Source organism: Lithobates pipiens, unplaced genomic scaffold (assembly GCF_037356315.1).
Source record: "Lithobates pipiens isolate NorthernLeopardFrog02 unplaced genomic scaffold, aLitPip1_a1.2 Scaffold_22, whole genome shotgun sequence".
NCBI lineage: Eukaryota > Metazoa > Chordata > Amphibia > Anura > Ranidae > Lithobates > Lithobates pipiens.
The window spans coordinates 337,101,578-337,125,890 of record NW_027507784.1 but is presented as its reverse complement, the minus strand read 5'-3'; the positions used below and the strand labels follow the sequence as shown (position 1 = coordinate 337,125,890).

At 46.0% G+C, this 24,313-nt stretch overlaps 1 protein-coding gene across 3 annotated transcripts in view; it reads right to left on the bottom strand.

Annotated features, from left to right (window-relative positions):
* LOC143925084 (E3 ubiquitin-protein ligase RNF14-like) overlaps positions 1-24,313 on the bottom strand; it is a 57,313-nt gene that overhangs the window by 20,016 nt on the left and 12,984 nt on the right. For all 3 annotated transcript variants that reach the window (XM_077449672.1, XM_077449673.1, XM_077449671.1), the window contains exons 3-6: positions 20,147-20,298; positions 7,847-8,473; positions 5,957-6,179; positions 874-915 (exon numbers count right to left, since the gene is read on the bottom strand). In XM_077449672.1, the coding sequence (XP_077305798.1) occupies positions 874-915; positions 5,957-6,179; positions 7,847-8,473; positions 20,147-20,298 (1,044 nt within the window). The remainder of the gene's footprint in view (positions 1-873; positions 916-5,956; positions 6,180-7,846; positions 8,474-20,146; positions 20,299-24,313) is intronic.

The following is a 24,313-nucleotide window of genomic DNA, read 5'->3' as shown; positions in this document are numbered from 1 at the left end:
TGGCTGTTCCAAAAACCCGGTCCCAGGATTGGAGATTCCATCCCACCCATAACACTATGGAATCTCAGGGCTCCAGGTCCCCAAGTGGATTTTACAAACTTTGGAGGAAACTGATAAAACAGATTCCTCCACATTAAATACACCTGGAGCCCCTCAACCTGCCTATTTGAGAACCCTGGGAGACAATTAGGCTGCTTTCACACTGGGGCGGGAGCAGCGTCGGCGGTAAAGCGTCGCTATTTTTAGCGGCGCTTTACCGTCGTTTTAGCGGCGGTGTGCGGGCACTAGCGGGGTGGTTTTGACCCCCGCTAGCGGCCGAAAAGGGGTTAAACCCGCCCGCAAAGCGCCGCTGCAGCGGCGCTTTGCCGGCGGTATTGCCGCGGTGTCCCATTGATTTCAATGGGTACGAGCGGTATAGGAGCGGTGAATACACCGCTCCTTCACCGCTGCAAAGATGCGGCTAGCAGGACTTTTTTCACCGTCCTGCCAGCGCATCGCTCCAGTGTGAAAGCCCTCCGGCTTTCACACTGGAGTTAAAGGGGCCGGTTTTTTTCAGGCGTTACACAGGCGCTATTTTTAGCGCTGTAACGCCTGAATACCGCCCCAGTGTGAAAGCAGCCTTACTAGGACAGGGAACTGTACTGTCACAATATATATATATATATATATATATATATATATATATATATATATATATATATAAATTTTGGGGTTACTAAGTAATTTTCGAGCAAGAAATTGCAGATTTTTACCTGTAAACAAAAATGTTTTAGAATAGGCCTGGTCTTCAAGTGGTTACTAGAACCCCATAATCTGCTGTCACAAAATACCAAGTAATCTTGTGTATCACATGCTTTCAAGAAATTAAGTTACCTGGATCAGTAGGCTCTTCAGATGTAGGATCCATGGGTTCTGCTAAAAAGGAGGTCAATGAGGTGAGTTAAAATCATGGGCTGTATGTAGATTACCTTAACTGAATGTACAAGAGCATAGAATGGATTTGGGAAAGGGAAGGGAGGACAATGACAAACAATAAACCGTAGGCCAGACCATGACAACCCATCCTACAACCAGCATGCTTCAGTTTTGTAAGCGATGACTGTTTTTTTTTAATATAAACTGATTACTGAATTTGGACTCTTTTATCCTTGGTGCATGTCAATTTTGTAGCAAAGTAGCACATGAAGAGATTTCCAATCATTTCCATTTCCAGGACTTGACATAGAAGAAAATCAGCCCAACAGCAACAAACCTGATGTGTGTATTATTTGCACCTCAATATGATAATGAGAAAATAGACCAGAAATGTTAACATCTGAGCACAGCAAGAGAACTTAAGCATGGTAAACTCAGCTATAAGGATGAATGGGTAGAGGTAGAGACACAAAGTAGGACCACTGCCTCATTTAAAGCCCTAGAACCCAGCACCACCAACACAAGAGAAGAACAAAACATATCAGAGAGAAGGTGGGACATTTGGGTGTAGACATAGGAGTCAGGAGAGGATGTCTGCTTTAGTTGATGGCCATGTTGTGCATTACAAGGGTCATTTCACCTAGCTAGTGGCCAGGCTATGGTAAGATGGTACTGTTAGAACAGAGAAAAAAAAAAAATAGGCTTTTCATGCCACCAACAACCTTGCAAAATCTAAAGAGGTCTCAATTCTAATAAGCAAGAACGCACCCTTTGAGCTGACAGAACAATTAGCGGATACAGAATGAAGGTACATATTTCTAAAAGGGAAATATGGGGGAATGCCCATAACCATAGCAAACTTATATTTTCCGAATAAGGCACACTTGACATTTTGCAAAAACCTAGTTCATCAGCTACAGGGGTTCACAACAGGATGCTTGATTATGGGAGGGGATTTCAACATCCCTTTAAACCAGAGATATGCAATTAGCGGACCTCCAGCTGTTGCAAAACTACCAGTGCCATCATGCCTCTGCTTCTGGGTGTCATGCTTGTGGCTGTCAGAGTCTTGCTATGCCTCATGGGACTTGTAGTTCTGCAACAGCTGGAGGCCCGCTAATTGCATATCCCTGCTTTAAACCCACTAACGGACACCTCCACAGGTAAAACTAGCATCAGATACAGAACACTCAAACAAATCAAACTACTTATGCACTCCCTACAGCTGGTTGACTCGTGGAGATTTCGTAACCCAGACGGTAGAGATTTTACATTTTATTCAATCCCGCATGAAAAATATATCCATTTAGATTAGCTTTTCATTTCGCAAAATGACCTAAGAAAACTGACAGATACGCGCATAGGCCTAAAGTCAATTCCGGACTATGCGCCGATCGCACTAACTCTAGACATGACCTGTCACCTCCTAGATCCCAGTCCTGGAGACTTAACTCCTCCGTAATCTTGGATCCATCATTATTGCCTAAATTAAAAGACAGCATTAAAACTTTCTTCGAACGTAATAATACCCCTGAAATGGACCCTCTAGTTATTTGGGAGGCTCACAAATGCACAATAAGAGGGGAAATAATGAAAATGGGAGCATTCCATAAAAGACAAGGTGAAAGGGAAATCCAGAAACTGATGGACTGCATTAACAAATTAGAAACCCTTCACCAACAGTCTCTTTCAGTAGACTCTGCCAAGGAACTATTAGATTCTAGGAAAAAATTACAGCTAATTTTTTTAACTAAAACCAAACGTTTCCTGTTTTTCAGGAAAAAGATTTATTATGAATCAGGTAACAAAGCAGGCAGAACTCTGGCCAGGGCCCTTAAGGAACACACCTACAGCAACACTATTTTAGGCATTAAACAGACAAACGACACACTAGATGTCACCACGGAGGCTATTGCAGAACATTTCCACACTTACTACTCCAATCTCTACAATCTTCCACAACAACATAGACACCCAGACATGGAAGGTGACAGGGCTCAAATTATTAAGGACTTCCTAGACAAGAGCGGTCTACCCTCGTTAGACAATTTAGAGGCCAGTACGCTTGATAACCCAATAGATGCTTCTGAAATTAGACACGTGATCAAATATTTGAAATTAGGCAAAAGCCCGGGCCCAGGCAGGTTTACAGCTATCTACTACAAAACCTTTATTAATCTGGTGACAGACCCTTTGGCGGTGGCCTTGAACTCCCTATCACAACCTAAAGAGGTAACGCCAGATCTACTCTCAGCCTTCATTACGGTTCTACCAAAGCCAGGCAAGAATACCTCGGAGTGTGCAAGTTACCGGCCAATTTCTTTATTAAACCTGGACCTAAAAATATTCGCAAAAATTCTTTCAGATAGAATAAACCCCTATTTAAATAAACTGATTGGTGTTGAACAAGTGGGATTCATGCCGGGGCGTGAGGCCAAGGACAACGTCATCAAATCCCTGCTATTAATCCACTCGGCCAGATCAAACGACACCGAGGGCCTTCTCCTGTCCACGGATGCAGAGAAGGCCTTTGATCGCGTGGCCTGGGACTACATGCTGCCTGCCTGTGGTCACGTAGGCCTGGGTACGAGAATGATGGCCTGGATCTCAGCCCTTTACCAAAAGCCCACAGCAAGATTGAAAGTAAATGGCACGCTTTCCAAGAGGGTCCACATCACAAATGGTACAAGACAGGGGTGTCCTCTATCCCCTCTCTTGTTCATTTTATCCTTGGAACCATTTATTGGATTGATCAACGCAGATCCTTGGATTAAGCGGTTTCAAGGTGGCAGGCTGGGAGTTCAAGGTTGCCGCATATGCGGATGACCTGCTTTTTTTCCTAACCAAACCACACACCACTCTTCCTAATTTGATAAGAGCGTTTAAACTCTATGGCTATGTGTCTAATTTAAAAATAAACTATTCAAAGTCAGAAGCTATGAATGTGACCCTGCCGGGCCAAACCCTTAATTCTACCATAGAAAACTCTCCTTTCAAATGGGACCCCAAATCTCTAAAATACCTGGGAATTAAATTGACCGCTCGAATCTCATCAATTTACGACCTAAACTTTCTTCCACTACTCAGAAATATTGAAAAAGACCTAAAACATTGCCAAACAGGAACCTTCTCATGGTTCAGTCGAGCAAAATGACTGTCCTCCTCAGGCTCCTTTACTTGATACGCACACTTCCAATCAAAATACCGCAAAGAATGTTTCTCACTTTGCGCTCATTGTTCATGAAGTTCATCTGGGCACATAAAAAACCGAGAATCAGATACAAGGTGTTACTCAGGGCAAAGGAGCTTGGGGGGATGGGAATACCGGATTTAAATTATTATCCGAAATTATTATCTGGCCTCACACATAGCAAGGATTATAGATTGGCACTGTCACAGAGACACCAAAGACTGGGTAAACCTGGAAATGGTTGGCAACTCAATCCCCTTACCATTTGCGCCCTGGATACCTTGGTCTTCTTGTCCAGACGACCTAAAACATCGTCCACTAACCGGAACCACACTAAGGCTGATACACGAATTTCCCAATAACATAGAGGTAACTTCCTCTTTGGGCCCCCTTACACCATTAAAAGATAACCCAGATTTCATATCAGGTGTAGGGAATCCTGGTCTTCGGCCACCAAGCGATAACAAGCCACTCTTAGCTAGGGACTGTTACTCACATTCAAAGATTAAAAGCTTCCCTGAAGGGAAAAGAGATAACTTCATGAACAAACTACCCTTTTGGACATACTTACAATTCAGAAGCTATCTTCAAAAACATGAAAAGTTGGACGACTTTACTAGACCCTTGACGGAATTTGAGTCGGTGTGTCTCACGGGTGATCAGGTTGTCAGGACAACCTCTATAGCATACACGTGGTTACAGGAGGCTAAAAAACCAGCAGATGATAGACTCAGGAGGCGGTGGTCAGAAGATTTACAGGTAACAATATCACCAAAACAATGGAGGAATGCTTGCATTTTAGCCCATATGTGCTCCATTATCACCAAAATGCAAGAAACAGCATATAAGCTGCTGACGCAATGGTATCTAACACCCTCGAAACTGCACAAGTGGAACCCACAAGTCCCTAACCTATGTTGGAGGTGCCTGGGGGACACTGGTTCTCTTTTGCATATTTGGTGGCAGTGCCCTTTGATTACCCCTTTTTGGGATAAAGTACAAAAATTAATCAAATTAATAACAGAGACTACACTGACGCTAGATGCCGCCTGTTGCTTGCTGCATATATCAAACTGGTCTTTGCAAAAAATACAAGCATTCACTCACCAAACCAAAAAATTTGTTAAGCGCTGCTTTGATTCCAATCCACTGGAAATCCTCACGGGTTCCGTCCACAACGGATTGGCTTCATAGAGTGGCAGAAATTTATGAAATGGAAGACACCCTAGCACAATCCAATGAACGAGTGGAGAAATTCCATGAAACATGGCAACCTTGGATCATTTTCAAATACTCGAAGGCTTTCTCAGATATTACTGCCGAACAAACCGATACTCCTGATCAGACTTGAAAAACCTACCAACACTGATGAAACTGGTTCACTGTAGAATTCTTCGATATGACGGTTGGCCCTCTTTCCTTCTTCCCTTCTCCTTTTCTGTTTCTTCTCTACTTTTTTTTTTCCCTTTTCCCTTTCCTTCACTTCTCCTTTCCCTCTCTGTTCTTCTCTTATTTCTACCATATTTTCCTCACAATGATGATCGACTACCCAGATAATCGCATTAGTTGAATTACTAGATAAAAGGAGACACTATCGAGATAAAGATCAGTAACATTCGGAGACAATAACCTGATTTTTGATCACAAGTTGACCACTGCCTCATTTTATTATCTACCAATCTGTTGTGGTAGAATACTGTTGATTGAATCACTTTACTTGTTACCTATGTTTTAAAATTAGATTGCATTGTGGTTTCTCTGATCTGTACTGTCTATTCACTTCAATAAACTCTTTAATGAAAAATAAAAAAAAAATACTAAATCTTTGTTACAAAACCAGCGTAGACTTACATCCTTTACATTTGGAGAGTCCATGGTAGGTCATCATACAAAGTGTACAGAAAGCATACTGACAGCTTGTGCAAATACCCATTGTGCCACCTGGCTCTTGCATTACAGGAGTCTGACAGCTCAGACGAGGGCAATAAACCACATCAGTCATCATCTCCAAAGTAGACTTCAAGAGGAGACGATCATAGCGGCCGAACAATTCTTCCCCAACCAGCTTCTTTACCTGCAAAATACACAAATTTATATTTTTATGGATGTTAATGTCAAATGCTTTTGGACTCCACATTCTCACTATTCAGAGAACAATAAAGCCAGATTTCAGCTATGTGCTGTGTTGGGAGGAGATCTTGCTGCCTGTGCTCAGGTTGTGTAAGTGCAGGGATGGGAGAAGGAGCTCTGCGGAGTGCCCTGCCAGTGGTGGCCCCTGTCCTCTGCCCTGCCAGCGTTGGCCCCTGTCCTCTGCCCTGACACCGGTGGCCCCTGTCCTCTGCCCTGCCAGCGGTGGCTCCTGTCCTCTGCCCTGCCAGCGGTGACCCCTGTCCTCTGCCCTGCCAGCGGCGACCCCTGTCCTCTGCCCTGCCAGCGGTGACCCCTGTCCTCTGTACTGCTAGTAGTAACTTTTGTCCTGCCAGTGGTGACCCCTGTCCTTGGCTCAGCTGAACCCTGTACACTGCTCTGCTGACCCCTGTCCTTCACCCTAATTTCTCCTATGCTTTGCTCTTCTGACTCCTGTCCTTCTCCCTGATGACTCCTATCCTTGGCTCTGCTGACCTCTGTCCTTTGCCCTAATGACCCCTATCCTTGGCTCTGCTGCCCCCTGTACACTTCCCTGTTGACCCCTGTCTTACGCCCTGCTGACTGCTGTCTTTTGCCCTGCTGACCCCTTTCCTCCGCCCTACTGACCCCTATGCCTCGCTCTGCTGCCCCCTGTACACTTCTCTGTTGAACCCTGTCTTGCGCCCTGCTGACTGCTGTCTTTTGCCCTGCTGACCCCTTTCCTCCACCCTACTGACCCCCAGTACCCCACCCTACCAATTCCTGTACACTCTCCTGCTGACCTCCCATCCTTTGCCCTGATGACCCACTGTACACTGCCCTACAATCTCCTGTATACAGCCTTACAATCTGCTGACCCTATCCTCTGCCTTGGTAACAGCACACGTGCAAACTAAGCCCACGTACACACGGTCAGAGATTTCCGCAACCAAATCCGTCGGATTTTGTCCGTCGGATCTTGTCCGAAACTGTTGCATACACATGGTCGGGCCAAGTTGGCGAAAAATCCGATCTTTCAGAACGTGATGATCGGAATATGTCCGACCGGCCCAGTTGGTCGGGAAATATTTCCAAAATGTTGGAAAATTGGGTCCGACGGAGATTCGGACGGAATCAATCCGATGCATACCACACACAGTCGGATTATCTGACGACACGGTCCGATAAGACGCATTCCGACAGATTCTCCGACCGTGTGTACGCGGCATAAGGCTTATTAGACCACCCACCAGCAGTAGTTTACAAAGTGTGCTGAATTCTCCATTGCAGAGCTACTTAAGGAAGTTACAGGACACAGTACATGATACATGGACAGTTCTCTATGCATCCATTGTGCTTGGCCATGTGACCAAAGAAAACAGGGCCAAAACAGAAGAGCCAAGTGGGTAAGCATCATTGCACCAGTTCTGCTACTTCTATTCAGCTCTACATCTTGCATCTCTCCACTCATTGGGTTTTAGCGACCGACCTCAGCTCATAAGCCACCATGAATTGATGTCTATATGGTTAGCTAAATATGGAGCCACCATGAATTGATGTCTATATGGTTAGCTAAATATGGAGCCACCATGAATTGATGTCTGCATGGTTCGCTAAATAAAATAAACAGGTTACCTGGGCAGGTGTAGCGACTGACGTGCACTTGGGTTCTGGACAATATAGGGCGTGGACTTGTCCATCTCTGATTTGAATTTCAAAATAGTCTCTAAGGCAGTTATCACAGTACACATGACTGCAGTCCTTAAAATACGTACAATCACTGCCAAGCTTCTCAGAGAAGCAGATATCGCATAAGAACTGTTTGCTGTCAAAGCATTTCTTCTGTTGGCTCTCATCAAAGTCCAATATGTGTCTGATGAGGTCATACACCGATTGGACATCTTGTATAGCCCGTCTGTCAACCGCTTCCTCTTCAGGAGCAGCTGCAGCAATGCAGAGACTTGCCTCCTCTTCAGGAGCAGCTGCAGCCATGCAGAGACTTGCTTCCTCTTCAGGAGCAGCTGTAGCAATGCAGAGACTTGCTTCATTTTCAGGAGCAGCTGCAGCAATGCAGAGACTTGCTTCCTCTTCGACCTCCATCAAAGTGTGCATTCCATTATTGGTAAACTGAACTTCATAAGGTGATTTTATATTTAAGTAATCAAGGGTCTCTTCCTTCAGAAACTGCATCCAAGCAAACAAAACAACACTTCCTCTGTTCTCCTCCCAGAGATCGTCTAATCGCTGGCACAGAAACGTAAGCTGAAATGTAGAGTTCGAAAGAGTTAGAATAATATAAATGGAGGTCACTTCAATATTTTATGTCACACAGTATTTGCACAGCGTTTTTTTTAACCAACTAAGGACCGAGCCTCTTTCTGAGATGTGTTGTTTACAAGTTAAAATCATTTTTTTTTTCTAATACCTTAGAGAATAAAATGGCGGTCGTTGCAATACTTTGCCACACCGTATTTGAGCAGCGGTCTTACAAGCGCACTTTTTTTGGAAGAAATACACTTTTATTGAATTAAAAAATAAGACAACAATAAAGTTAGCCCAATTTTTTTTTTTATGTTGTAGAAGATAATGTTACGCCGATAAAATTGATACCCAACATGTCACGCTTCAAAATTGCGCCCGCTCGTGGGATGGCGACAAACTTTTACTCTTAAAATTCTTCATAGGTGACATTTAAAAAATTCTACAGGTTGCATGAGGGGGTCTAGGGCTAGAATTATCGCTCTCGCTCTATCGATCGTGGCGATACCTCACATGTGTGGTTTAAACGCCGTTTTCAAATGCGGGCGCTACTCATGTATGCGTCCGATTCTGCACGTGAGCTCAGCGGGACGAGGCGCATTTAAAAAAATATTATGTTTTTCTTATTTAATTTACCTATTTTTTATTTTTACGCAGTTTTAAAAAAGAAATATGTCACTTTCATTCCTATTACAAGGAATGTAAACATCCCTTGTAATATAAAAAAAGCATGATAGGTCCTCTTTAATGTGAGATCTGGGGGATCAAAAAGACCTCAGATCTCATATTTACACTAAAATGCAATAATAATAAAAAAATTGCCATTCAAATTTTTTATTTTTTTTTAATGGCCCTTTAAGAGCTATGGGCGGAAGTGACGTTTTGATGTTACTTCCGCTCTGCAACGTCATGGAGACGGGTGGGGAGCCATCTTCCCCTCACTTGTCTCCATGCCCAGCCAGGAGAAGGACCAGATCGCCTCCACCGCGATCGACGGCTCCGGTAATCGGTGGAGGCCACCGGAGCGCGGTGGGAGGGGGGGAGCCCTCTCCCGCTGCCGATAAAACCGATCTTGCGGCAAATCCATCGCAGAGACCACTTCTATCTTGTAGCCACCGCCCGCTGAATACGAGGATACTTGGTCGGCAAGTGGTTAAACGCAATTTTTGTTGCCATAGTGTAAAACTGTAAATCCATTATTTCAAATGTAATAATGCTAAAAAGTCACAATATTGCAGATATGAACCAGCTTATAAATGAAGAAAAAAGTTCCCGTGAACCAATCCACATGGGTTGTAACCTCCGCGAGCGTCCTGAAGTCACAGACATGGACTCCACCCTATGCGTTTCATCAGAATTGACCCCGATGACGTTTTACATTATGTGGGCATTCTTTATCTATTCCACATGGTCATTGTGATGGAGAAATCATCCATGACATTAACCCCACTACCATAACAGGGGAGAAGATTGGACCATTTTTTTTTTATCATTGGGCTTGTGAACAGCGCCTTGTGACTTTTATAATTTGGAGTCTAAAGTTTCCGGTAAGGAGGCCATTTATATGGTTTCTGGTGGAGGTGCATCTGGGTGATTGGTACAGTATATTATTCATTTGCCTTATTCATTCACATTGGATATACATCACGTGAGTTTTGGATTTCGAATTATTGTTTTCTTCCCCATTATTATTATTATACACAATTTATATAGCGCAGACAGTTTTCGCAGTGCTTTACAATGTAGCGCTTTACAATGTTCCCCATGGAGAACGGCACAAATTGTTTCACCATATAGACTTTTTTCCTTATATTTAATTCTGAATGTTTAGCGTGGCAACTTTGGGATTTTTATTCAGTTTATTTCCCAATTTGTTCTATTGTGTTGTTCCCAGCAGCTCTTATGTTTCTACCCGCACAATATTTTTTCCTTATTCATCTTTGTATTTTACCAGTCACCACCTACACCGGTCTGCATACCGAAACATACCGTGCATCAGATAGGATGCAAGCGCCGACAATTTTCCACCTAGCCAATTTCTTTGCTTGAGCACAAGGAGGGGTTGTGAAGAGGAGTCTTGGGGGAGATGAGGAGGGGTTATGAAGAGGAGTCTTGGGGGAGATGAGGAGGGGTTATGAAGAGGAGTCTTGGGGAAGATGAGGAGGGGTTAGGAAGAGGAGGCTTGGGGGAGATGAGGAGGGTTATTAAGAGGAGGCTTGGGGGAGATGAGGGGGGGTTGTGAAGAGGAGGCCTGGGGGAGATAAGGAGGGTTATTAAGAGGAGGTTTGAGGGAGATGAGCAGGGTTATTAAGAGGAGGCTTGAGGGAGATGAGGAGGGGTTATGAAGAGGAGTCTTGGGGAAGATGAGGAGGGGTTATGAAGAGGAGTCTTGGGGAAGATGAGGAGGGGTTATGAAGAGGAGTCTTGGGGAAGATGAGGAGGGGTTATGAAGAGGAGGCTTGGGGGAGATGAGGAGGGGTTATGAAGAGGAGTCTTGGGGAAGATGAGGAGGGGTTATGAAGAGGAGTCTTGGGGAAGATGAGGAGGGGTTATGAAGAGGAGTCTTGGGGAAGATGAGGAGGGGTTATGAAGAGGAGGCTTGGGGGAGATGAGGAGGGGTTATGAAGAGGAGGCTTGGGGGAGATGAGGAGGGGTTATGAAGAGGAGTCTTGGGGAAGATGAGGAGGGGTTATGAAGAGGAGGCTTGGAGGAGATGAAGAGGGGTTATGAAGAGGAAGCTTGAGGGAGATGAGGAGGGTTATTAAGAGGAGGCTTGGGGGAGATGAGGAGGGGTTATGAAGAGGAGTCTTGGGGAGATGAGGAGGGGTTATGCAGATGAGGATGGCGAGGGAGATGAGGAGGTATTATGTTGATGAGAATGAGGAGAGATGAAGAGGAATTATGCAGATGAGGCTGGAGGGGGGGAATGAGGAGGGGGTTATGGATTAGGATGGGGAGAAATGAGGATAGTGTAGCACTACCCCAGGAGCCTCTGGTAGTATTTGGTCCTCTGCTCTTTCCCCAGCCCTAGGTGGAACCTCACTCCTGCTGTCACCACCAGAACACTTTGGCCAGAGTCTCCCGGCAGTCACACGAGAAGGTCACACACTGATCATTATAAAATAAACAGATTGTGTTGGCAGACCAGCGAGGTAGGGCAACACAGCAGTTCAATGGCTCAAAGTTAACAAATAAGAAAACAATGTAACACAAATACAGTTCAATTACCGTATTTGCCGGCGTATAAGACGACCTTTTACACTTAAAAAAACTGAGCAAAAAGGAGGGGTCGTCTTATACGCCGGGTCCGCTGCTGGGATGCCTTCTGGCTGTCCGGTAATACTGTATGTAGCTTCGGCTACATACAGTATATACCACTGAACCAATCCCAGTGAGCGATGTATTCAAATGAATACAGAGCCTGCTCGGATTGGAGCAGCAATCTCTGCCAATCCGAGCAGGCTACACACAGTAGCCTGCTCCGATTGGCTTTGAGAGTGAGGCGCGGGCTGATGATGTAACAGCCTCCGCCAATCCCAGCAGGCTTTGTATTCATTAATAGAATACATTGCTCGCCGTGATTGGCTCCAGCACCAGAAGGAAGAAGGAAATGGCTCCAGCAAGAACGAAGAAGAAGAGGAATATGAAGCGTCGGAAGCCTCGGAATCGGGGGTCGTCTTAAACGGTGAGTACGGGCAAAACATTTTAACTGTGCAGGTTTTTAGGGGGTCGTCTTATATGCCGGGTCGTCTTATACGCCGGCAAATACGGTAAGTCCGGTATCCTTAAAGGGGTTGTAAAGACAGAAGACTTTTTTTTTAATGCATTCTATGCATTAAGATAAAAAGCCTTCTGTGTGCAGCAACCAAACCCCCAGCCCCCCCTCCCCCCCATAATTATCTGAGCCCTATCTCGATCCAGCAATGTCCACGAGTGATTCGGCCTTCCTGGCCATTAGCTCCAGCTGCTGTCAATTAAACTCAGTATTCACGACACACACAAATGTGAACGCAGGCTAAATGTCCCAGTTACATTGGTGGTCAGTGTAAATCTTCTCATTACATTGGGGCTTGGTGTACAATCCTTTTTATTCACACTAGTGGTCAGTGTAAATCCCTCTTTACATTGGTGGTTACTGTGAATGCTCCTATTACATTAGTGGTCAGTGTAAATCCCCATTACATGGGTGGCCAGTGTAGAAACTCCTCTTTATATTGATAATCGTTAAAAAAATCCAAATTTTCATTTGTGGTCAGTTTCGAATCCTCCATTACATCGGTGGTCCACGTAGAAGCCCCCTTTAAATTGGTGGTTAGTGTAAATCCCCCTTATATTGGTGGCCAGTATAGAAATGCCCCTTTATTGGCTGTTGATGTAAAATTCCCCATTACATTGGTTGTCAGTGTAAATTCTTCATAACATTGGTGATCAGTACATTTCCCTTTACATTGGTGGTAAGTGCAGAATTGCCCATACACTGGTAGTCAGTGTAAATCCCCCTTTACTTGGTGGTCAGCGTAAATCCCCCCTAACATTGGTGGTCAGTGTAGAAGTGTCACCTTACATTGGTGGTCAGTACAAATCTCCTCGACAATGAATGTCAGTGTAAATTTCCCCTTACATGGAGGACATTGCATATTCCCCCTTACACTGGTGGTTAGTGTAAATGCTCTTATGTCAGGGCTGGGCTCAGCCCTTCTTTCTCTGAGCTAGCTGCTCAGCTGTCGGCTAATGCCAGCTCCTATCTCTCCACAGTTATTCAGCTGTTGATGATATCCTGCTCGTCAGTCCTGCCTACTTAAGCTGTCCAGCCCAGAGGATCTCTGCCTTCGCCTTGGTCAATATCACAGAGACTATCGCCTGTGTTCCTGTTAAAAGACTTGCTTGGCTGACATCCCTTCTGGCTCCAGATCCTGCTTGCTGTTTTACTACGCTCATCTCCGGCTCCCTGACGTTTGGCTTGTCTGACTTTCCGTTCCGGTTCCTAAACTCTGACTATGTTTTGACTATGTTTGTTCTATTTACTTTTATTATTAACCACCTTCAGACCGGACCATTTTGCTGGTAAATGACCAGAGGTCTTTTTACAATTTGGCACTGCGCTGCTTTAACTGGTAATTGCGCGGTCATGCAATGTTGTACCCAAACAAAATTTGCGTCCTTTTCTTCCCACAAATAGAGCTTTCTTTTGATGGTATTTGATTGCCTCTGCGATTTTTATTTTTTGCGATATAAACGTAAAAAGACCGCAAATTTTGAAAAAAAATGATATTTTCTACTTTTTGTTATTAGAAAAATCCAATAAACTCAATTTTAGTCATACATTTAGGCCAAAATGTATTCAGCCACATGTCTTTGGTAAAAAAAAAGTCAATAATTGTATATTTATTGGTTTGCGCAAAAGTTGTCACATCTACAAACTAAGGTACGTTTTCTGGAATTTACGCAGCTTTTAGTTTACGACTGCCTATCTCATTTCTTGAGGTGCTAAAATGGCAGGGCAGTACAAAACCCCCCCCAAATTACCCCATTTTGGAAAGTAGACACCCTAAGGAAATTGATAAGTGGCATGTTGAGCCCATTGAATATTTTATTTTTTTGCCTCAAGCGATTGAATAATGACATTTTTTTTTTTTTTACACAAAGTTGTCACTAAATGATATATTGCTCACACATGCTATGGGCATATGTGAAATGACACCCCAAAATAAATTCTGCTGCTTCTCCTGAGTACGGGGATACCACATATGTGGGACTTTTTGGGAGCCTAGCCGCGTACGGGGCCCCGAAAACCAAGCACCGCCTTCAGGCTTTCTAAGGGCGTTACAGTTTTGAAGGCCATAAAATGCCAAGATGGCACAACCCCCCCCCAAATAACCCCATTTTGGAAAGTAGACACCCCTAAATTTAGGGGTACACTAGTGAGACTAGGTAATAAATGGCGGGTGCCCTGAAACTATAAAAAAATAACTAACCAACCAGCGTCACCTGTAACAGTTATATGGTGATCACTGGTGAAAGGGTTAACTAGGGGGCAATCAGGGGGCTTTATGCGGTAGTATATGGGGGTCCCTGGCGCTATAAAAAGCTGCGGCGAACCTAAATACCTACCTGCCTAACTAGCGTCACCTGTGACACTAATACAGTGATCAGAAAAACGATCGCTTATTAGGCTGGGTTCACACTGGAGCGATGTGGGAACGCCACGAATGCGTGGCGGGTTCCCGCATCACATGCCTCCCGGCGGCAGTTCACACTGCCCTATGCGAACTGCTGGGAGTGTCAGTGAAATGTTAATGACACCCCCAGATCAGTTCGCATATCGCAGTGCGATCTGCAAACTCGGATCGCATGGTGTGAACACCCATGCGATCAGATTCTGCTGCGGGCCAAAAAAAGGGTCCCGTGCGAGTTTGCGGCGGGTGCGACACGAATTCAGCCATACTATCTGTATGGCTGAACTCGAATCGCACAGAGATCGGATGTGATTTGCACTGCAGTGCGGTGCGAATCACATCCGTTCTCATAAACCGCTGCAATGTGAACCCAGCCTTAGTGACACTGGCGACGGGGGGTGATCACGGGGTTAAACCTTTATTGGGGGGGTTAGGGGGGTACCTTAGAACTAAAGGGGCCTAACCCTAACTGCCCTAACAGTTATTACAGTCACAAATGACACCCGCCGGGTGATCAGGGGGTTAAACCTTTATTAGGTAATAAATGGCGGGTGCCCTGAAACTATAAAAAAATAACTAACCAACCAGCGTCACCTGTAACAGTTATATGGTGATCACTGGTGAAAGGGTTAACTAGGGGGCAATCAGGGGGCTTTATGCGGTAGTATATGGGGGTCCCTGGCGCTATAAAAAGCTGCGGCGAACCTAAATACCTACCTGCCTAACTAGCGTCACCTGTGACACTAATACAGCGATCAGAAAAATGATCGCTTATTAGGCTGGGTTCACACTGGAGCGATGCGGGAACGCCATGAATCCGCGGCGGGTTCCCGCATCGCATGCCTCCCGGCGGCAGTTCACACTGCCCTATGCGAACTGCTGGGAGTGTCAGTGAAATGTTAATGACACCCCCAGATCAGTTCGCATATCGCAGTGCGTTCTGCACACTCGGATCGCATGGTGTGAACACCCATGCGATCCGATTCTGCTGCGGGCCAAAAAAGGGTCCCGTGCGAATTTGCGGCGGGTGCGGCGGGTGCGACACAAATTCAGCCATACTATCTGTATGGCTGAACTCGAATCGCACAGAGATCGGATGTGATTTGCACTGCAGTGCGGTGCGAATCACATTCGTTCTCATAAACCGCTGCAATGTGAACCCAGCCTTAGTGACACTGGCGAGGGGGGGTGATCACAGGGTTAAACCTTTATTGGGGGGGTTAGGGGGGCACATTAGAACTAAAGGGGGCTAACCCTAACTGCCCTAACAGTTATTACAGTCACAAATGACACCAATGCAAAAAAAAAAAAGCAATTGGTGTCACTGTGACTGGGGGGGCAGGGGTAATTGGGGGGTGATCGGGGGGTAAAGGGGGGGTGTGAGTGTGCCTGGCATGTTCTACTGTGTAGTGTAGTGCTTGTGCAACTCACCGAGGCTCTCTCCTCGGTGCCGGAACGAAAAATACCGACACGGAGGAGAGAATACATCACTTCCTCTCCTTTGTTTACATTACAGGAGAGGAAGTGATGTCACGGGACATTTTCATTCGTCGGGAGCGATCGCGAGGGGGTGGCCATGAATGAATGGCCGTCCCCTCGTCCGGGATCGCTCCCGAACGAATACCGACCGCCGCAGGCACCGGGCGGGGGCCCGATCGGGCCCCCGACCCGCGGGCAGGCAAGGACGTACATGTAAGCCCTTATGCCTGCCCGTGCCATTCTGTCGACGTACATCGTCGTGCGGCGGTCGGCAAGTGGTTAAACAAGTGGGATTTAACTGTACTTCTGTCTTGGTCCGATTTCATGGTTTATGACATCTTATTACATTGGTGTCGGTGAAGAAATCCCTCTTTTCTATTGGTGGGTGGCGTAAAATCCCCTGTTACATAGTGGTTGGTGAAAATTGGCGCAAATTTCCCTTGACATTGATGGTCAGTGTAAATCCCCCCCACATTGGTGGTCATTGTAAATTCCCCATTACATTGGTAGAATCCCCCACTATATACTTGCCAAAGATTTCCAGCTTTTCTCTACATGATTCAAAATTTGTCAGTGTACTGCCTACTAACTAATCCCATCCCCCACTACTGCCACTGATCCCATCAACCCCCCAGCATTGCCACTGATCACACCCCCCTCCCTTCCCACAATATTGACACTGATCCCAGGATTCCAAGGAATTTTCTGTCTATTAATGTGTCCCCTCACCTCCCCAGTTCATGGTGTGCAGGCAGTGAGGAGATGATGTGCTGTAACCTTTAGCAACCAATCAGTGAGCAGTAATGCTGCGCACTAACCTCTTGAGTGGTAAGGATATGCAGTAACCTCTAGGATCCAATAAGTGAGCAGTAATAATGTACAGTAACCTCTAGCAACCAATTAGTGAGTGGTATAGATGTTCAGTAACTTCTAGCAATCAATCAGTGAGCAGTATTGATGTACAGTAATCTCTAGCAACCAATCAAGCATGTGGAGAGCGAAATTTAATGGAAGAGGGGGCCCAAGAAAATGTTTGCCCAGGGTCCAGTCAAAATTAGAGACGGACCTGCTGCTGGCAGGCAGACACCTGGGTCTGAACAGTTTCTTGATTAAAGCTTCTGCCTAGCTCAGTTGGGGCCCTTTAATGTTGTTGCGCAAAACAATGTGATGATGCTTTAAAGGGTGGCGTTCAAAGGGCAGTTCAACAAAAAGGGTCTGGAATCAGTCAGTAGGTATGCCCCTTTAAGTTAACTAGGTGAAGGCAAATATAGTTGGCATAAGGCATGTCCTATGATAAATGCTTGATAAATGCTCAGGCTGTCTGTCATGGTTATGCAATAGAGTTTGTCTGCTTACCTGTCTCCATGTGTTCATTTCTAGAGACCAGCCGACCCTCAGCTGACTGCTTTTATAATCCATCCTCTGGCATGGCTCCACCCTAGCTCCTATCAGAGAACTCTATATTAACCTGTGCACTGCAAGCCAACCCTGCTGATCAACCTTTGTGTGTTAGCTTCCTGTTACCTACCGTGTGCTCTGCTGTTGTTACGTTACCGACTTTGGCGTGTCCTTGACTATCCCTGTTTGCCTGTGATCCTGACCTTTTGGCGTGTCCCTGACTATTCCTGTCTGCTTGTGGCCCGACCTCGGCTTGTCCTTCACCATCCCTATCCTCCTGTTGCCTACTGTGGGTGTGAGCTGGGGGACCCTGGGGGTCGCGACCTGGAGCCAGTTGCAGCCAAGTCCATCCTCACCACTAGAGGCTCTGGTGAACATCTGCTGGCTCTTAGACTCTGCGCCCCATGGAATCTTACGCTCTAACCCCGGTGGGATCCATCTTGGTGTTTTGGCGGCCCTGCCTTCCTATCACCTTGACCCCCGTCCACAGCAGTCAGCCGTAGGGTCCACAACCTTGCGGTGCACTCCTGATCCCTACGGTGTGCATCTGTCACCTGGCCTCAAGGTGACCTGACACTGTCAAAGTCTGGTTAGTTGGATGCCGCTGACCAGTGAGGGTGTAGGCTAAGGAAAGGTCGGTCCAGACTCAAAGCATACTGAAAAACAGAAAAAGATAGTCCAACCGCCTCTGAGCACTAGGGCTAGTGCAAGGTGATGTGCTGAATGCTGCCATCCTATAGGCAAATGGAGTTCTGTGTCCTCAGTAACAATGCCCAGTGTTATAACAGGTTGAGAGATGATGAGGACTGGTGGGATATGAGGATGGGTTATGGAAAGGAGGATGGGGGAATATGAGGATGGGTGATGGAGATGAGGATTGAGTTATGGAGATGAGCTTGGGAAGAGACGGGAATGGGATTATGGAGATAAAAATGGGGTGAGAAGATGAGGAGGGTTTTTTTTTTCATCAATACATTTTTATTGGTATATAGAGGTAAATATTCACAGAGAAGGTGTGAAACAACAAAATAGAGTACAGTACGGCAGTACGGTGAACGCTACATAAGTAGAAATACAATACCAGATGAGGAGGGGTTTTGAAGAAAGGGGGGTGAGGAAGGGTTATGCAGACAAAAATGGGGGGGGGGGTGAGGAAAGGTCCTTTGTAACACATCAGAAATTAATAGGGATGGGCCAAATATCCCCCCCCCCCCCCCCTGTTCAGTTCGCACCAGAACATGCAAAACATTTTTTCAAGCACGTGTACACCGTTAAAGTCTATGGGACACGAACATGAAAAGTCAAAAGTACTGATCTTAAAGGCTTATATGCATGGTATTGTCTTAAAAAGTGTTTGGGGACCTGAGTCTTACCCAAGGGGACATGTATCAATGCAAAAAAAGTTTTAAAAACAGACGTTTTTTCGATAGCAGTGATTTTGATAAAGCTTAACCACTTTAGGACCGCCGCATGTAAAAATACATCAGCACAATGGCACGGACAGGCACAAGCACATACCCGTACGTGCCTGCCTTCCAGCGGGTGGGGTGTCCGATCAGACCCCCTCCCGCTGGCTGCGGCAGTCCGTTTCACTTCAGGAGCGATCCGGGATGAGGGGATGGCCGTTGGTTTCTGGATTTTTGGGGGAACCCCCACGCCATTTTTTTTTAAATTTTGGCGTGGGGGTTCCTCCAAAAATCCAAACCAGAATCTTATCTGAGCACGTAACCTGGCAAGCCGCAGGAAAAGAGGGGGGGTGAGAGAGCGCCCCCCCTCCTGAACCATACCAGGCCACATGCCCTCAACATTGGGAGGGTGCTTTGGGGTAGCCCCCCAAAGCACTTTGTCCCCATGTTAATGGGGAGGAGAAGGGCCTCATCCCCACAACCCTTGCCCGGTGGTTTTGGGGGTCTGCGGGCGGGGGGCTTATCGGAATCTGGAAGCCCCCTTTAACAGGGGGACCCCCAGATCTCACCCCCGTGTGAATTGGTAATGGAGTACAAATATACCCTTACCATTTCACAAAAAAAGTGTCAAAGATGTTAAAAAAGACAATAGATGTTTTTTGACAATTCCTAATGTCTTCTTCTTTCCCCGCTTCTTCTTCCATCTTCTTTCTTCTGTTCTTCTTCTTCCTCTATCTTGTTCTTCCCCGGCTTCTTCCCAGTCCGGAATGATCACGTGATTAAAGTAAGTGAAAATGGGGGTTCAGATAGGCTTCTGTTTTCTTAACCCAGCGATCAGAGAGAGAAGATGGGAAAGGGAGTTGTGCTTGCCCCGATCATAAGGATCTCATCCTTCCCCACCCCCAGATACCCACTTACCCAAAACTGACTGTCATGAGGATGAGTTATGGAGATGATGATGGTTGAAGATGATGAGGGGTAATACAGATGAGGATGGGGGGGAGCAGGAAATGAGGGGAGGTCTGTGTTCTTTGCAATGTATCACAAGTGAAGATGGCAGGGCTGACACCACATGCTTAGAAATTCAGAGCAAAAAAAAAAAAACACTTTGTAGTGATATAAAAGAGGAAGATAGGAGTACAATATATTTCTGCCACATCAACACTTATTTATCTGTACTTACTGCATATTTAAAAAGGATGAAGTGAATACTTTACCTGTTCTGGTGAAAGCCACTTGCAGCTGAGTGTGAAGATGGGGCTCGTAGTAGAGGGATATCCTGGTGGAAGCTCAAAGTCCAGGACAATTGGTGGTAGAAAGGAAACGGTGTTCTCAAAGCCTTCCAACATGGTGTTTGATGCAGAGTTGCCTAAAGACAATAAAAAAAAAATTAAAGGTTTTCTTGTTTGGTTTTAACACAAATACTATGCTGTTACGCTAGACTAATGCCATGAGGATCCAACTCCTAGTAAGGTCCAAAAGTTCCAAGGAATTAATTTTCTGATTGCATAGCTAAAGATAAGGACTATGCCAAAGGTTTTGCTGCTTTTCCAAGATGCACTGGGTAGCAGACATGTGCGCTTCGTGTTCTTGAGAATAGAGATTCGGACAAAAATTTCAGAATCTCCGAATCACAATAGTAATTAATCTTAATGAATTTGAAAAAAAAGTTATAATGAAAACAACGAATTCATTCACATCTATTAATTTCATTCGGATGATAAGATGTGATAGTTTGGGCCTTTTGTCAATGTTCCGAAATGACGTAACGATTGATCCAAATTGATTCAGACCCTTTAATTTTTCGTTTTTGGATGAGGGTGATGCGGTATTCTTTGACTTGTGGATAATTAGCCGATTCTTTTTGCATGAACATTTTTCATTATTATAAAAAAAATGCACCACAGATTAAATGGATATGAAATGAAACATATTGCTATAAATACATTAAGATATAAAAGTGAAATAAGATGATTCCTGATTATTGTGTTTGGGTTGAATAGAGGTGGGTCCATCTGAATCATAACATAACTAAAGCCAGGAGCTGGCTAATATTGCCTGCCTTATCAGCAGACACTTTGCAGCACTTGCTGCAGTTAGCCCACGTACACACGGTCGGAGATTTTGGCAACCAAATCCGTCGGATTTTGCCCGTCGGATTTAGTCCGACGGATTGTGTCCGAAACTGTTGCATACACACGGTCGGGCCAAGTTGGAGAAAAATCCGATCTTTCAGAACGTGATGACGTAATTTCGTTACGATGGGACTACATTCAGGCTAGTAGGCAATAGCTTTGATGTAGGAATTTGATCTGAGCATGCGTGGCACTTGGTCCGATGAAAATGCTCTACACATGATCGGATTAGGTCCGTCCGGCCCAGTTGGTCGGGAAATATTTCCAACATGTTGGAAAATTGGGTCGGACGGAGATTCGGACAGAATCAGTTCGATGTATACCACACACAGTCGGATTATCTGACGACACGGTCCGATAAGACTCATTCCGACAGATTCTCCGACCATGTGTACAAGGGCTTAGACTGTTCCTCTCTAGTGCTTCGTTGTGACTATGTTATCACATCCTGCCAGCAGGGTTGAATAATATCAGGGCGTGAAGCAATGCATCTTGGGATAAGTAGTCCCAAGAGCCAGGCTTTGCATTCAAGTCAGACTGTTTTAGACTACAAGTACCAGCCAGCTGCAAAAGAGAGAACAAAATGCTGGGAGCGGTGATAAAAAGCTGGTGTGGGAGCGGGATCGCTCTCTTGGGACCCCGACCTGGATCTGCAAGCAGTGATTCAGTGTCAGACTGTGCTGCGAGTTGTGGCCTGTGCTACAGGGAAAAAGAGTCCTTTGCGAGCGAGTGCAGGAGCATCCACTGCAAACTATTTCTGATTGCTTAGAGGCAGCCTGGAGGCCGCTCTCAACACATCCACGCCAGATCCAGCCGAGCTGCAGTGTGGTGTGACGCAGGGCTGCAGCATCCCTTGAGCTATATTCTACAGAGGCCTGTCCTGTAGCTCCATGCTACTCTTCAATACCAAGGGTCATTGGGACTGGTGAGTGGGCACTTGACCATCCTGCTACAACAAGGGACACTGCATGTAGACACTATTGTCTTTTTCTTTTGCCTAAACCTGTAGGACCTTGTGCTACATTTACTCTTTGCTGAGCAGCGACAGTGTTCCTTCTGCTTTAGGACACTGCCAGTATACTTTACACCACCTTGCTTGTTAAGACCAGCCTACTTTACTTCATTCTGATTACCAGGATATCTCACGTACATCACTAAAGAGCTAGCTGAAGATGCAAGGCCTTCTTTTCTCTGGGGGACTACAAGATATACTATAATAACAAAAGCCTTTACATGCACATGGACTTTAACATGGACTTTAATGGCATCTTAGTCTGCATCTGTAGGGTTCAATATTGAGTTGTCCCACCCTTTGCAGCTATAACAGCTTCAACTCTTCTGGGAAGGCCGTTCACAAGGTTTAGGAGTGTGTCTATGGGAATGTTTGACCATTCTCTCAGAATCATATTTGTGAGGTCAGGCACTGATGTGCGTGAGAAGGCCTGGCTTTCAGTCTCTAATTCATCCCAAAGGTGTTCTAGCGGGTTGAGGTCAGGACTCTTTGCAGGCCAGTCAAGTTCCTCCACCCTAAACTCGCTCATCCCAGGGCCAGATTAACAGCATCATGGGCCTGGTGCTGAGGATTTTGGTGGGCCTTTTTTACGGAAACAAAATGAAAATGCAAAAATGTTTTGCTAAAACAAATTAAATATACTTTCACCAGTAATATCGGCCGTGCAGCCTTTGAGCAGCAGGAACACCCCCAATACCACCTGCTATGCGGTCTCTCAACAGCAGCAACATAGGAGACCACATTTCCAAACTGCCATTCAGGGAGATCCCCCCCTTCCCAAAAAAAAAAAAGAGGGGGGATGTAGTCTCGGGTTGATGGGGAAATAGGTGGCGGGGGGTGATTTTTCAGGCAAATGGCACTTAGCACTTAAAATCATCCTGACGCTATGCTTGATATGGCATCGGGATGATCAAATTCCATTATTTCTATTACTACATTGTAATATATAGTGAAATAGTTCAACTCACCATGATGCATTATCAGTGGGAACCTGAGCTTGTCACTTCCCACCAGATGCAGTGTGTCGCTTGCCACCATTGCCTGCTGCCAGATGCCACCCGCAGCCTGCCACCAGATACAGTGTGCCACTTGCCACCAGATACAATGTGCCACTTGCCATCAGCATGCCACCAGATACAGTGTGCCACTTGCCACCAGCAGCCTGTCACCAGATACAGTGTGCCACTGGCAGCCTGCCACCAGATACAGTGTGCCACTTGCCACCAGATACAGTGTGCCACCAGATACAGTGCCACTAGCAGCCTGCCACCAGATACAGTGTGCCACTTGCCACCAGATACAGTGTGCCACTTGCCACCAGCAACCTGACACCAGATACGGTGTGCCACTTGTCACAAGCAGCATGCCAGATAGTGTGCCACTTGCTACCAGCAGCATGCCACCAGATTAAAGCGGGATTCCACCCTAAAGTGGAACCTCCGCTGATCGGAACCCTCCCCCCATCCGGTGTCACAATTGACACCTTTCAGGGGGGAGGGGGGTATTTTCACCCACTTCCGGGCATAGACTCCCACGGGAGTCTACGCCATTTCCTGCCCTGCCGCGCTGTCTGCTGGGACACACACGGGTCCCAGTGACAGCGCGGAGATTTCCTATTGCGCGGCGCAGCTCGCGCAGTAGGGAACCGGGAAGTGAAGCCGATTCGCTTTACTTCCTGATTCCCTCACCTAGAATGGTGGCGGCAGCAGCCGAGGCACGAGCGGTCGATCGGCCTCGGCATCGCTGGAACCCGGGACAGGTGAGTGTCCATTTATTAAAAGTCAGCAGCTGTAGTATTTATAGCTGCTGGCTTTTAATATTTTTTTTTGGGCGGAATCCCTCTTTAAGTGTGCCACTTGCCACCAGCAGTCTGCCACCAGATACAGTGTACCACTTGTCACAAGCAGCCTGCCACCAGATAGTGTGCCACTTGCCACCAGCAGCATGCCACTTGCCACCAGCAACCTGCCACCAGATACGGTGTGCCACTTGTCACAAGCAGCATGCCAGATAGTGTGCCACTTGCTACCAGCAGCATGCCACCAGATACAGTGTGCCACTTGCCAACAGCAGCCTGCCACCAGTTACAGTGTGCCACTTGCCACAAGCAGCCTGCCACCAGTTACAGTGTGCCACTTGTCACAAGCAGCATGCCAGATAGTGTGCCACTTGCTACCAGCAGCATGCCACCAGATACAGTGTGCCACTTGCCAACAGCAGCCTGCCACCAGTTACAG